General features: G+C 39.3%; 1 protein-coding gene across 4 annotated transcripts in view; it reads right to left on the bottom strand.

The window, feature by feature from the left end:
* LOC134541952 (protein hobbit) overlaps positions 1 to 16,337 on the bottom strand; it is a 440,842-nt gene that overhangs the window by 203,678 nt on the left and 220,827 nt on the right. For all 4 annotated transcript variants that reach the window (XM_063385710.1, XM_063385709.1, XM_063385711.1 and 1 more), the window contains 3 exons: positions 6,580 to 6,773; positions 2,975 to 3,108; positions 1,945 to 2,165 (listed from right to left, as the gene is read on the bottom strand). In XM_063385710.1, the coding sequence (XP_063241780.1) occupies positions 1,945 to 2,165; positions 2,975 to 3,108; positions 6,580 to 6,773 (549 nt within the window). The remainder of the gene's footprint in view (positions 1 to 1,944; positions 2,166 to 2,974; positions 3,109 to 6,579; positions 6,774 to 16,337) is intronic.

Below are 16,337 nucleotides of genomic sequence, written 5' to 3' on the forward strand. Positions count from 1 at the left end.
ACCTGTCTTGAAGACAACATTCTAAACTGTACTTCACACGCTGTTTCCTCACACCCGAATTTAAAGCCACAGACGGACATAAGCAGGTAATTCCCTTGGTAAGATTGTACTTCAGGGGACTTTTTTCTTGAAGTTTTTTTACCATAACCTTTAGACAAGTCCTATCATTTTTCTGTAACAGGACAGACTTTTCTGGTACTTTCTCTTTCTTGATGGCATGGCGTACTGCATAACCCAACTTGATATTGTTAGCAGTCAATAGATTTTCCTGGTTATCTACATCCAATCGAGATACATTGCGTTTCTCCCTAAAGCTCTTCAGTACTTCTGGTTTCAAAAACTTTCCTGCCAAAGCTAATAAAATGTCTACCAGTGAATCATAGAGAAAAGGTGCCATGGGTGCTTCACTTTGGAACATTGTGAGAAACAATTCCAGCTCTGATGCTAAAGAGTGGAAGAATGTCAATTTTACTTCTAGAATACTATCTTCAAGAGCACTTTTCACTACGTTGAAAGAGACAGATGAAATAGAAACTTCACTAACAAATTTCTTTGGGTGGGGTAACGTTTTCATGGCACGCTCAGCAACTGCAGTATTTTCTAACCATCTGATTGCACAAAATTTCTTGGGAAAAAGCTCTGATCCAGTTATTCTAATGTAATCTGCCCTCCATTCAGGTACATGCTTAAACAAAAAGTAACTGTGCCTCAAAAAACTAAAAACGTCCCATTGTGTAACAGAAATTCCAGTTTTGAAAGCACCATGGACCGTATGAAGCCCACAACTACCAATTTCTAGCAACGATGGCAAATCTTCAAAAAAAGTGTCTGTGATATGTATTTTCAAAGCTAACAAAAATGTCCAGTTTACGTTGAGGGCATCCATAGATACTTAAAATTTAATGCACCTGTCGGTATAATCTGAACGTGGCAAGCACATGCTGCAGCACGTCACGTCAGCAGGATAACAGACCATCTTGAACCAGTTTGTATCACGTGATTTGATGCCACTTCCGAATCCGATGGTAAATAAAAGAAAATGGACGTGGGAACTGTTCGTTATTTGCCATTCAAAAATAAAAATGGGAGGGGATACACATGATGCCACGTCAATGCAAGCTGATCAATAAACAAAAAACGTATTGCCAACTACAACCTACCAAACAAAAATTCCCTGATTTTCAAAAAAATTCCCTGCTTTTTCCCTGATTATTCCCTGATTACAAAATTCCCTGATATTTCCAGGTTTTCCAGGGTCAGTAGACACCCTGCATATTGTTTCATACCCATCTTTTAAGGCTGTTGACCGTTCTTAATGAGTTCTGCCTTACTTCATGATTAACGTCTGGTTTTTACCGATTTTTTCCCTTGTGCAGGGGCGACCTTTATGGTGAAAATGTTAGATTTTTTCCCCAAAATTAAGGGTGCAACCCATACGAAGAGGCGACCCTTCTGCAGGTAAATACGGTAGGTGGTCTGTTCATAATTATGTGGCTGATGATATCAAGGTAACCAACACTTCAATTAGGTTCAACACTTCACTTAGGTTATGATCATCTGCACTTAGAAAATTTTTTAAAAAAATTTGAAATTGAGTAATTGTGGCTTAGAACTGAGGAACAGCAAATCTTAGGTTTCAAAACTTTTAAATCTTCACATCAAATGTGAAGCATCACATCATAAGCAAAGCTTCACATTACATTTAAAGCTTTAATATATAAATATATATACACACACACACACACACACATATCTTAACGAAAACAAATGAAATATTAAAAATAACTTTGATATGATTTGCTAAGTGAAAACTTGCAGACTCATAGCTCAAACTAAAGAACAACATAAATGTGAAAGAAAGTCTGACAGAAAGACACAGAGTTGATAGCAAGAAGCAACAGGAACATGCTAACTGCAGTGAAGATAGCGAGAGCGAGGCCATACCTGAGGAGGAGGAGATGCGGCCACCGCTCAGCTCGAATCCTCTCTGCTTCGCGAAGGACATCCAGTAGTGTACCTGGAACTGGTGCAGGGCCAGCAGCAAGTGTAGTTTGCGGTAGTGGCGACTGAGTTGTGACTTGCGCGGCCGCACGTTACCGAACACAGGGCCGCGCCGCGTAGGGCGTGTCACCCCTGACAAGATGAGTTTTAGGTTCTCAAACCATCTGAACAGAATGACCAAACACATCACTACACATCTACTTGGACGACTAAAGATTACACTATCTGTGATTATAATAGCAGGGAAATGTGTTCATGAGGTTCTATCACAATTAAAGCTATGTTAGCTTCGTTTTGTTTAAACAAATCAAAATTAGGGATACAATTTGTGTGTGTGTGAGTGCATGCGTGCGTGTGTGCATGTGTGTGTGTATATATAATATATATGAATAAAATGAAACTTCAACAAAAACTCTATTAATATAGTTTTAGAAATCCTGTTCTCGGAGTCAATACTCCACTGTAAGTTGTGATCTATGTTTCTTGGATGATAATAATAAAACAATAGAATGTTCAATAATATTTTTTTTTTCTTTTATTTAGAAATTTTAGAAGAAAAATAACCCAATTTTATTCTAACTTTGATGAAATAACTAACCTCAAAGATTAATTTAAATAATCTACAAAGTCACTGCATATGAATAATCGTAAACTTTTCAAGTGTATCATGAACATATTCTTATTCTGTATTGCCTTGCTGGACCAAACTAGAAAGTAAAAAATTTAACTCGCAAACATTAAAAACATTGAATAATATTGCTCCTAGAAATAATTAAAATGAAACAAATTATAATAAACCAGAGGAGCAAACTATAATAAAAATACAAATAAAAATGAATATTTATAGCTAAAAACATGTGAGTCATGTTATGTCTAACTTGTAAAACGTAATTCATCCCTACAGTTGAACAAAAATAAAGGAAAGACGGAACAGCAGGACACCTGGAAGTTGTGAGAGCTAGTCGAGGCGTACCGCACAGTGCTGCCATAGAGCAGAACCACCGGGTAGTCCAGTTCCGAAGTGCATTGCGAAGGAACCAACTTGGTCTCCAAGGCAATGCTCACATTGAGGTGCTGTGAGCGAAACGCACGGAAGGAGTCGTGCTCCTGGAACAACCCATATTGCCGTGCACAACAGTGTGGTAGGAATTTAGAAGAGAATTGGGTTTAAGAACAAAACTAATCAGTAAAAAAGAACTTGCCAAATACATAAGATATACAGTACAATCCTGTTATAACATTTTTCAAGGGGGCAAAAGTAAAAAAACAGACATTAATTTAGCAATTGTCAGTGTTTTGAACTTTTCCCAGTGGACTCATCAAACAATGTAATTAAATATAATGTTAAAACTACTGATTGGTACACTTGATGCTCAAATTTGCTTAACCAAACTAACAATTTCTCTTCAAATTAGTTTTGCTTTCAGCTTATATTTTATTTTTCTTTAAAGACGCACTGACACATGTCTGTAAAATTGTCTCACGATTCGAGACGATGACGTTTAGTGTGGAAATGCTTATGTCCAATTCCTTTGCCACTTGAATATGTGTTTTTTTGGGATTCCTAGCTATGAATTAATTAATTAAACTCTACCAGCAACAATAGAAAACTTATTTTTTGCTATTGCGAAATGATTGGAAAAGTAAAAATAAAACACCAGAATGGTAAGGAAAGGAAGGATTTGTTATTTTTTTTTTCAAGACAAGGGTGCTAACAACACGTAACTATAAACATTACATACCTTTGGCACATCGAAAACATAGTGTTAGCCAGCACTAATGTGTTGGTTTTTGCATACAATCCTATTTGAACAGTCTATGGTATATCAGTGATTGTAAACAAAAAAATAATTAAATTGTAAAGTAAACGTTTCACATGTTAAACTTCACAAATGGAATAAGTGTTAGAATAGTTAGGTTTTTAAAACTTTTTGAATTAAAAAAAAAAACAATGATTATAAACAGGAAATGCACTATTTATGAAATGATATTGTCACGAACGTGAGCAAGGCCGCGTCACGCCCAGGTGCAGCGCTAGCTGGCTGACAGGCTGCCGCCGCAACATGAGATGTGCCGTGCGCACCTGGGTCACCGCTTTCCCTCCCTCGAGCCCTCCACTCCCCGCGCGGCGCTGATAGCTAGACATCTGACACCTCGCAGCTGGCAGCCGCGACACATGTTTCGAGAGATTTTTGACGTCGAGTCGGCGCAGAATGACGCGACTGGCGCCAGCCACGCTCGTGATTTCTGGAAAGTGCCTGGGCTGATATAAAAGCCGGGGGACGCCGGCCTCTCGGAGAGAGTCAGTCGGAGTCAGTCGGGAGTACTCCCGCGCCGGAGTTTCCGGGGCGATAGTGCCACGGGTGTGGCAGAGTGGCGAAATCCTTGGACGAAGGTTCCAGGGCAGGGAGTGAGTGAGTTCGGGAGTTTTCCCGCAGCGGAGTTTCCGGGCGATAGAGCGGCGAAGTCCCTGGATGAAGGTTCCAGGGCGAAGAGTTCAGTTCCGGGCTATAATGTCGCGGGCGCGGCGGAGTTCTGAGCGAAGTTCCGAGCGAGGCGTCGAGTGGGATCTCGGCGAAGGGGAAGTGCGACGGCGGCAGCGGAGTGCGGTGATGGAGTCCTGCGATGGAGGACCACGAGGGGTGCTGCGGCGAGAGTTGCGCCAGTGGTGCGGCCCAGCGAGGTGTGCGGTGTGTAAAAAGGAGTGACTGAGGAAGCAACATTTTTAAGTACAATTGATTAATTGGCATTTTTAGATTATTTGCTAGTAATGTAAATAGTGGCAATAAATAAAACTGTAAGTGTAATAAAATCCGTGATTGGGCTATCCTTACGAACCCAGTAAATCATAACTATTTAACAGGAAATAAATACATGGTTCTTATGGGGAAAATGTTGGGACACAAAATTTGATGTTACAAGTAGGAAAACATTATAAGCAGAAACATGGTATCAGAGCCATACTGTAGCACTAAAAGGAAAGTAGATTATCGAAAAGTAAAGGAAACTAGAGGAAAGAGGCAGAGAAGGGCAGTACGCCGGAAAACAAGAAACAATATGTGAGAAGGACCAAATAGCTTCCACTGGAGTTTCACATTGGAGTTAAAATGATACAACCTTTTATAGCAAAGACAAACATATAGACAGTGAAACGCAGATGAAAGTTGTACCAGTGGCTGAGTTCAGAGAAACACAGATAGAATACATACAGAAAATAAAGGGGACAGAAATGTATAAACAAAAATATGAAGATGAGACATAAACAATGTAAAGACTTGGCCGTAGACAATAATTCCACCCATAGCTATTTAACTACTTTGACAGCATCTCAAACATGTTAGGCATGACGGCATGACGTCATGATGGCATGATTGGAAACACAAGAGACGTGAGCTGACCACGAAGTTTAAACTTCTCACCTTGCCTCAACGAGCTTCACCTGACCGAGGCGCTCCCACCTCTTTTACCATAACTTTTGTTTATTCACCTTTGTTTGGGTTGCTTAGCAACATCTTCCCTTCCACGCCTGCACAGTGTGCCACGCTATTTCGGCTTACGGCAGCAGTGAGTATCTGACCGCCTTCTTCGCACCGGCTTCGGACAGGCAGCACACCTTTAAGTTGATTGTTGACATAGGGTGGTTGTCTACTGCGCGAGGGTGGCATGCATGATATACGTTGACAACGTATTTTGTTAATTTTTTTTAATTTGGTAAAGTTTCTCTTTTGGCCCCAACCTCTATAAATTCATTTTTGGATAGTTTGATTTAAAGAGACATGCTTTGGGTAAGCATTTTTAGAGGACTAATTAACATTGATTTCCCTCGTTGCCCGTTCGTAAGTGTGGTAAAATAAATATGTAGTCCAACCACTTGAGTCACATCCTTAATTAAATTTTCTTGTGGCATAGGTGCACAGTCAAATTTGCATTGGCGTGATGATTTTGTTTTACTGATGTCCTCTATTTTCGCTGCTACACGTATTGCGCTCGCTTCCTCGATGTGAATTGTACGTATGAAACTGCCCTTACAGTACAAGGATGATGTTCACTGCAGTAACATCATGTGTTGTGCTCAAGGTCTTTAAGTGAGGTCTAGTCTGCTCGTAACATTGGAAGCAATACCTGTGAAGGTCTAATGGTCCCTATTACCTGATGATATATATATATGTGTGTGTGTGTGTGTGTGTGTTTTTTGTGTGTGTATATATGATGTGTGTGTGATCCTAACTGGAAGTTGCAATCAACTGTTCACAAGTTATTTGTGATTTTGAGATGGGATTATAATAATCAAAAGCATTATGAAATTTTTTTTTGTTTGTAATATTAAAAGGAACATGTAATATAATTTTTACACTCTTTACATATTTGTTTTCATTTCTGAGCTTTACATTAAGCTCCATTTTATGATATGATGTGTGAATATTCCTTTACACAACAAAGAGGTAACACAGTACAGACACTAAATTATTCTCGACCTGTAAGAAATAAAAGGATGTACGTGTCTTGTTGTTTGAAATACTTTTTCAGGATGCTGGTTTCAGACGCAACAGTGTGAACGACTGAGGGATCGTGACTCACCTGGTTGCTGGAGTACTCTGGAAGCTTGTCTGGCGCACAGGGCATGACTGCGTGGTGGTCGTTGGGGTCAGCTAGGCAGATCCAGCTCAACTTTGCACTCAGCTTCAGGTTAGGCAGGTGTAACATGCGGCAGTCATCATACTTGGATGCTGTCCTCACGTACACATTTAGCTCTCCTTTGAATACGACTTTCGCTGTAACAACCCACCTGCTGCTGTATTACATTTGCTCAGTGCCTTACTATCTTTTCTGAATTTTTCAAAAATATTTTACTAATTCTATTTTAACAAAATACATTTTTTTCTTTCATATAAAAAGACCTATTGTTCCTCATCTGTAACCATGATCTGCATTATAAGTAACACACCTACTTACTTGTATTTGTAACTTATTTCCGAGTAAGGTTATTAAATATTTTCTTACGAATAATATGTAACAAATTTTTTATCATTTTGTACATTTTGATACAAAATTTTTGTATGTTTGGCTAATTATTAAAAAACTAAAGCAAATAAAATTCACTGTTACAATTTCCTGGAGGAAACATGATGTGTTCTGGTGGTAACATGTACTTCATTTAAGAGGTTGACATGTCTTAAGTAATTTAATACCATACATTGTTATCTCCTGTGTAAGAACGTGGCATTCCATACATCAGTTATCAGCATAACCTACTGTGATTGAAATAACCTGTATGCCTATTAGTGATTAAATATGTGAATTATTGATTAAACATTATTTTTACAGGTATGTACATTACAGTTAAAAATATACACCTTAAAAGATAAAAAAAAACTGATAAACATAAAACATAATGCAAAACCAACAGTAAATACACACTCTGTAATGTTTAAACAAAATGCACGTTCATGTTAAAAAAGATACCCAGATACAGTAATCAGTATTGTGATAGAAATCAAAACTTGTGAATCTGCAGACTGCTGCACTGAACATTGCCTGACATAGCCCTTAAGTACACAAAATGTCTCTTGTATGTGTTCTATACTCATGGAAATTACATATAATATTAGTTTGTTAAAAAATGTTAATAGGCAAATATCTTCACTCTAAATTATTAATAAAAATCACAGCTTTATTGATAGATAACCTCAAAATTTTTCAATATGTCAGTTCCTACTGAATCACTGAGTATGCAACTTCAAACTATAGCAAGCACCAACTGTCTAGAACACAATACAGCAGAATGAATAATTTTAAGAATCATAATATGTTTTCTCTTCTCTTTTCTTCTCTCTTCTTCTTTTACTTTTATAAAGAATTATAGATTCAGATAACAAAAGAAATAAACCATTATACTACGGAATAACTATATATTAAATATAACTATATATTAAATATATATTAAATATAACTATATATTAAAGAGCAAAAACATTAAATTATTATTTAGACAATTGATTATAGTGTGCCGAAAATTAGGAATTTCGACAAGTTTTTTTTAAATTTGTTATTATAATTTTTAATTATTTTGGAAATTTTATTTTTATTATAATCTGGTTACTAAAGGGGTGATTTACACTTTGTTCGGCTGGTGTACGCCACGTAGTTAAACTTTGTGCCAGTGGACCGAAGCACCTTTCTCAGGGACCTATCTGATATTTTGCTAGTCTAATGTGGACGTTAGCAACCCGGTTGAAATTTCTCCCGCCTGCAGTCACGTCCGAGGTTTATAATATTAATTCCCTGCATGACTAAAATCGCATAGAGCAGCTTCTGGCCTGCAAGCTCTACTTCTCAGAGACCCGCTGAGAGAAGCGAGTCTCGGCACGAACGAGGATCCAGTGGACACTCATTCCCAGCCATCTCTGCGCTTTTCTGTCCACCCTCCCCTCTCTCTCCACCCCTCTGGTTCGCAGAATTTATCCAAGATCATTGCCCTGTGGTGAACCCCGCCAAGGCGGTGGCCTACTCCAAGGACTTTCTCCCTTGCCCTAAAGAGCCGCCTCACGACATCTAGCGGCAGAAACTGTAACGTCTTCTCTTGGCGCCAGCTCGTGGAGCTGACGCCCGCGACACCTGTGGGCGATCTTGTTAACTCCCTCTGTTATGTCCCCTTTAGGCCACCAGAGTGCACCACCAGCTACGCCATAAGGCCCTATGCTTCCTCCTCGCGGCCTGTAATAGTCGATTGTATGTTGCTTTCTGTACCTGCCGGTAGAGACCGCAGCAGTCGCCCTTTGGCGCAAACGACCACTTCGGGCACCTCCAGATATTTTCGGTCCAAAGCCGAACCTTCCCCCTCCTTTTCCCTAGGGCCCTGGCGCCCGTTTTAATTAGGAGCTTTGTCCACCATCGCCGGCACTTAGTACTCTGACCTCGGCTACTTACCACGTCTTCTCGACGTCCTCTGCGCTAAGAGGCTTTTCGGCAACGACGTACTCGTTCGAATCAAGAATGTAGTCATCTGTCTTAAGGGATGTGATCCCAGCTAAAAATCCAGTAGCCAGTCAGTAGGAACATTTAGAACTAGTCATGTCTTAGTTAAAATCTTATTAATTTTTTTATTTCACTTATCAATGATTTCGGTCGCGTCATCCTTGGTATTCTCGGTCTGCGCCATTTGGATGTCGGCGCGAGACATCTCCTGAGCCCTGGAGCTAAACCCTGTTTGGTGAGTGACTTCGATCTTTTTCCTCCCCGAATTACCGTTTCTTGGCCTTCGCGCCGACTGTGTTTGACTGTCTGGAAGCAGGTCTAATTCATTTGGAATTTGGCTTGTGTTTCAGACAGGGTCCAATAGTTGGGTGCCAAAATTACACCCATCATGTTGTGCAGAACCTCCAGCTGCTTTTCCCACTAAGAAGAGCTTTCCTCCCGGCCCGACGTCATCCTTTAAAGACTCGGGTGATATGAGAAATATATTTTCCCCTTACATATAATGAACTAAATTAATTAAATGCATAACAGCGAACAGTGCCTTAAGAACTTAATTGACGAGAATATGTAAAATCAATGAGACTGTTATTTATGTAATTAACGAAAGAATCTGATAAGGTGGAATATTTCAATTTTTTTGTTCTGTGATGATGTTTAATTAATATCAATTGTTTTAAATGATTTCGAGGCGGCCCCTTATTTTTGTCACTTGTTAATATCTTATTGCAATGCCAAAACAACCTATTCAAATAAAACAGGAAACCTATAGACCAAGCTACTTATATAGTGTTTATTTATTTTTCATATTCCTTAATCCATTTAAACGATCCACTAGCTCCCAAGTTGCTTGTGTGTGTAGGGAGTATAAATTTCTTGTTCACCACATCGTGCCCCCTCTGGTAACACTTGTATTTATTTTTCTCTAATATTTTACCCAGCAGTTTCCAAGGTTTTTTGATTAAGTTAAAATAATCTAGTATAGAGGCACGAGGGGCGTTTCAATGGTGATTATGGTGATTATGGTGATCGTGGTGATGGTGTGTCTAGACCTTCAAGATCTTGTAAATCTCCCAGATCGTCTAGATCTTCTAGACTTTCTGGCCCTTCCAGGCCTCCCCCCAGATCTTCTGGGCTTTCTTCTGGATCTTTGACCAACTAAAAAGATGAAATTATGCAATGTTCCCATTTTGCGTTACGTTTTATATTTTATTTTAATTACTATTTTAATTTAGGGATAAAAAACTTAAAAATAACAGAATACATAATTCGTGTAGTTTGCTGTCATCAACATATTTGTTGTTATAAAGGAATAATTAGTACTCTATCCTACTTACATTAAGTTAAAATATTTAAACTATAAGATTTCTGTATTTAAACCTAACCTGAAAGTACAAAAACCTTGTACCATGTAATATTAAAATTCAAATATTAGAGTTATTTTTAATGTTTTTTTTTTCTCTTTATATATATTATTTTAAGTGAATTTAGTGTTAGTGGTGTTATTTAGTGATTTTAACTACAGCAGCAAAATTAATGGAAAATTGATTATTCTGTATCCTTGATTTTACTTTTCTTAATGATTCTTTTCTTTCACTAATTATATTTATTTTAAATAATAGAGCTACTTTTAATGTTTTTACATAACTTATTTTATGTGAATTTAGTGTTTGAAACTTTCTTTAATTAGCAATGTTTTTAAGGACATTTAATGTGTTCATTATTTACGTTTATTGGATGTGTTTATACAAGTTGAAAGAGGTCCAAAAAAGAAAGATGTTAAATTACCATCTTATATCAATTAATTTATAATAAATTTGAAAAAAAAAATATTGAGGTGCCAGTGGTCGCTGCTGTAACTGTACACATTCAGTGCTACAGGCCAAATGCCGTCTCCTACTTGGACTGGGGGCCCCTTCAGGGACCACCTCAAGTTGGACCTCTGGAGATTTCCCAGACCATTATAATATATATTGTTACGAATGTGAGCAGAGCCGCGGTTCAGAGCTGACTGGCGGCCCAGCACAGCCACTGACATCACGCAGCCGCCGCACGTGCCTGGTGGATTACAAGGAGTTGCCGCTTCCCCCCCCCCCCCCCCCCAAGCAACTACGCTCCCTGCGTGACGCTCTGTCTCGACGCCGTTACTCTGACACCTGGCAGCTAACGCGCGAGCCGCCAACACATATCTCGAGATTTCTGGCGACGGGTCAGCGCGGAATGACGCAACTGGCCCCAGCCGCGCTCACGACTTCTAGAAATGGCGCCTGGCCCTATATAAGCTCAGGACGCCGGCCTCCGAGTTGCGTTGGGGAGTGGAGTTGTTCCGGGCGATAGTGCTGCGGGTGCGGCGGAGTGAGAAGTTCCTCGGCGAGCGAGTTTCTCGGCGATAGTTGGGTGGCGAGAGTGCCACGGGTGCGGCGAGAGTGCCGAGCAAAGTTCCGAGCGGAGCGTCGAGCGGATCCTCTGCGACATCGGCGGCGGAGTGCGGCGACGGAGTCCCGCAACGGAGTTCCACGAGGGGTGATGCGGCAACAATTGCACCAGAGGTGCGGTCCAGTGAGGTGTGTGGTGTGTAAAAAACCAAGTGACTGGGGAGTACACATTTTTAGGTGTAATTGATTATTAGGCATTTTTAGAAGATTATTTTTTAGTGATGTAAATAGTGGCAATCAATAAAACTGTGTAGGAAAAACTTTAATTGGGCTATCCATTTACGAACCCAGTAGTTTTTCCACAACGAATTATTATTATTTTATTTTAATCATTCATAACAATATTAATGTATTTTTATTTAATTAATGCTTTTGTTTTTATTCTATTTTTACTAAAGAAGTTCTCCTATAAGAAATTGGCAGTTTAAAGTTAACATAAAATAATTAATTTTATTTAATCATAAGTTTAGTAAATAAAAGAGCACAAATTTCACTTCAATTATAATAACTTAAGTAATTATAACCCCGGGAAGACCTCTGGTTAAGAGGGGTGAAATGTTTCTTCTTTGTTGTTGTTGTTGTTGTTGTTGTTGTTGTTGTTGTTGTTGTTGTTGTTGTTGTTGTTGTTGTTGTGGTCGTCGTCGTCGTCGTCGTCGTCGTCGTCGTAGTGGTCGTCGTCGTCGTCGTCATTGTCGTCTCTTGAGGGCTTGGCGTGTTCACAAACCCCCATCTGCATGAAGTGACATAACTAGCATGCCATTTTTCTCAGAGCTTCAAGTTTTTAGTCAGGAACACTTTGGAGGGCTACGAAACTTTCCAAGGCGGAATGACAATACCAATCTCCAGTGAGGTATGACAGGCTGTTGGCAACACTGGTGAGAGAGTGGAAGATTGGTTAGAGAAGTGAAGTGAAGAGGGTGAGTGACCCCTCGGTGAGTGATAGCGTACAGCGAGAGACAGGCTGCTTGTGTGAAAATTAGTGCATCGGGGACTGAAGTATCCGGGCAGTGTTGTGTGTGCAGTGAACAAATGAGTAGTGCGAGTTAGTATGTTGGAAAAGAGGAGTGCAGTAACAGACTAGCAGTAGAGAGAGCCACTGTCGAGCTGAGCTCCAGTGGGGAGAGTGAATTGTGTGGACTTAATGTAAGAGTAATTAATTTTTAGGCATAGATTAAAATTGTTGTAATTTAGTTAATAGCATAAATATTAGTAATAAATAATAGTGTATTTAATTAATGGGCCAAACATTACAGACATGCAACAATATTGAAGAGCACCTAGGTTTCTATAGGGTAATGGGATTATTTAACGCCACTACTTTTACAAATTCCATTTTACTTTGAGATTAAAATTTAATTTAATGTAATATTAATGTGTAGATACACACCAACAATAATAACAAATGTTTCAGATGCTGAAATATTTTAGTATATAATGGTTTCTTATTTTTAGTAACAAATATTATTAAAAGCATAGTGGTGTTATTGCATCCCTATTGGCAATGCTAACACCATATTACAAAAAAATTTCAATATTATATTTTAAAAAATAATGCTCTAAAAAATGATTTTTTAACTATTAAAATGGACATAAATTATTGACATAAATGATGACGCAGTCTCTAATTACTGACTTAGTCAGTGCAGATATCACAAATACCAGTTATCAATACCAACCCTGCACAACACTTTTCGTGAAACCCATGACTGCATTTTATACATTGAACCCAGGTTACTTTTTCCCTGCATCATCAAAGTAGTATCCATCACAATCTCCACAATAATTGCTGCGATCTGTACTAGTAACTAGGTTGCTGGTTTCCTGAGGACTTGCAGAGTTTGTTGTTGATGGAATAGTCCTAGGCATACCAATAAATGAAAGTTTTCGTAGCACTGTTGCATGGACATTCTTAGACCTACTTGTACTCAGAGGCTAAGCGAGGGGGGAGGCCCAGGGGGGGCGGCCCCCCCCCAAAAGGGGAAAAAAAGTCTGTGAATTCACTAGCTAAAAACACTGGCCAATGAAGTTACGACTTTTACTTCCTCTAAATGATTAAGTATGGTCATCTTTCCAGCAACATCAGCGGCTCGCGAAGAGCCGTCGCGCACCAGTCTGAAGACCTCACTAAATCATTCAATCTGTAGTAACGACAGGCGGTGTGTACAAAGGGCAGGGACGTAATCAACGCGAGCTTATGACTCGTGCTTACTGGGAATTCCTCGTTCATGGGGAACAATTGAAAGCCCCAATCCCTAGCACGAAGGAGGTTCAACGGGTTACCCGGCCCTTTCGGGCTAGGAGGACACGCTGATTCCTTCAGTGTAGTGCGCGTGCGGCCCAGAACATCTAAGGGCATCACAGACCTGTTATTGCTCAATCTCGTGCGGCTAGAAGCCGCCTGTCCCTCTAAGAAGATCATTTGTCGCCGGTAGCACGAAGGGATACCGGAAGCGACTAGTTACCAGGCCAGAGTCTCGTTCGTTATCGGAATTAACCAGACAAATCACTCCACCAACTAAGAACGGCCATGCACCACCACCCACCGAATCAAGAAAGAGCTCTTAATCTGTCAATCCTTCCGGTGTCCGGGCCTGGTGAGGTTTCCCGTGTAAAACTCTTGAAGTATGTGTCTGGAAGGTCGGTCAAACTAAGCTACGATTCACCCAAACAAAGGGCAGAGGCTTCCCTCCCAGCACAGAGAGGGCTCAAGGTCGGGTATTCAGGCTGAAAAATCCCATTATTCATGGCCGTAAAACGCCTTCATCCGCCGACCAGGGCGACACCCATTTGGTCCTCACAACAATGCAGCTAGCAGCAGTCAAGTTCTAGCATTCTGTTCGGAAAGACTGTTCAATCCTGTGCAATGTGTAATGTGTATGGTTAAGAATTTGTGAGTTGTGAGTTCGCAATCGAATGAAAAGCGCAGAAGATGGGAAAATTCTTGGTAAAAAAAACCAAAACTATCAGCTCCTTTGGTGGTAAGTTTTTCTTTTCTAAGTATACTGCTTGTGTGTTAACATGTTTATTGCTTATGATGGTGAAAACTGAGAAAAACATTTTTAAGCAAATGTACAATACTTAAATACATGGTGGCCACTCACAGTCACCAAAAATATTCCCTGATTTTTCCCTGATTTCCCTGATTAAAAATTCAAAATTTCCCTGATATTTACAATTACAAAAAAAAAAAAATACTTTTGATGAAAAAATATATTATAGAAAGAGATTACTCATATTTTAGCACCCTGCTGTATTTTCTTCATTAAATACACACGGAAGTTTGTTAAATAACAAATACATTTTAAACATGTCACTTTACATTATAGCGTCCCGTTCAATGACATGCAGTCTGTGTTTATTTTATGTAATGGGGTATTTCAGTGGCGAGTGCTCAAACATTTTTTCACACAACTTTTGATAACTGTTCTTTAATTCATTTTTGAAGTGTAACATTTCTAGTTGTGAAACAACTAATGGATAAATTTTCACTGCATTACAATCAGTACTCCCATCTGTAGCTAAAGCAAATGGTCCACTTAATAAAGATTCAACAGTTTCAATTTAGTTTCACCAGCCATATACTCCACTAAGGCAGATGTTTTTGCTCTCGCACAGCTGTATTTCTGTGCAATTTTTGAGTCCGGAAACATAGCTCTATACAAATTACCCGAATGATCGGCTACTGCTATCGGTAAATTGTGTCCTACCAAAAAAATTGTAAACAATAACTCTGCGTTTGTTACTTTCGTTTCTTCAGATGTAGCGAAAAACGACGATATAGATTTATTGCTCGTCACGGCTTTAAAATGTTCTGCATGTTTCTTTGATTCAATATGCCATCCTCAGTCATCCCTTCCACCATGCGCAATCGAAAAGTCACACGTGCATACATTACAAAAAGCGTGGCGTTCCAAAACATTTGAAGATGACAAGCATGGCCATTCTTTTATATAGTTTGGTCGAAAGTTCTGAAGAGTAACGTTCTTTTTTTTTTTTTGACCCAGATACACATTGTTCTGTCACACGCTTTATTTATACAACCGGCACTGAAGAACACAACACTATCGAACAACATAAAAAGGTTTCACGTCTGTACACACGACAAAAACAATTTGATGAAAAAAATGGCTTTCAAGAAAGTAAATAACACAAGACAGGTTAGCCAAAGTACCGTACAAAAATTATCGTGATGTAAGTAGCTAACAGACGAAAAGTCCGAGAATATGTACTAGTTTTATCGTACAACGGACGTAATACCGTACCATTTCTATTACAAAACACAACAATTAATCTACTTATTTCGACAGTACATGCGCACATTTATCAGTTCCGTTATCTGCGCAACCACGTGATGTATTCGAACTGCGTTCACGAAACAAAAACACCAGAAACGGAATTTTTTTCCGTTGCCCAGCAGCACAAAGCCTCGTTTCCGTAATAAACCAGCGATGTTCCGTAATATTGTGTTAAATCCGTAATAATTACGGAAAATCCGTAATGGTTGGCAGGGAAATATACATGACACAAAAAATTCCCGGTTATTAAAAAAATTCCCTGACATTTCCCTGATAATTCCCGATCAACGTGATTTCCCTGATAAATCCCGGTTTTCCCGGTTTTCCCGGTGAGTGGCCACCCTGATAATATGATCGTTCTCTTTTAATGATTGGGTATCGTATGCCTTAAGGGCGCCGTCATCATCCCGCCTCACTAACATACATTCATCCCGACAAGACGGCACCCTTAAGCTGCAGTCTACTCTAGAAAAAAAATAGCTATTTTGCTTATGTTTTTTTATTCAAAATTAAGTAGGGGACGACGACGTAACTTCTTCGTGCCATACATATTTTACTAGGGTTCACAATTTAGGATTAATAAGTAGTAAGAAAATTCTTAATAATTTATTTGAAATTGTGACATCCCAACCTT

The sequence above is a fragment of the Bacillus rossius genome (assembly GCF_032445375.1).
Source record: "Bacillus rossius redtenbacheri isolate Brsri chromosome 4 unlocalized genomic scaffold, Brsri_v3 Brsri_v3_scf4_2, whole genome shotgun sequence".
NCBI classification, from domain to species: domain Eukaryota; kingdom Metazoa; phylum Arthropoda; class Insecta; order Phasmatodea; family Bacillidae; genus Bacillus; species Bacillus rossius.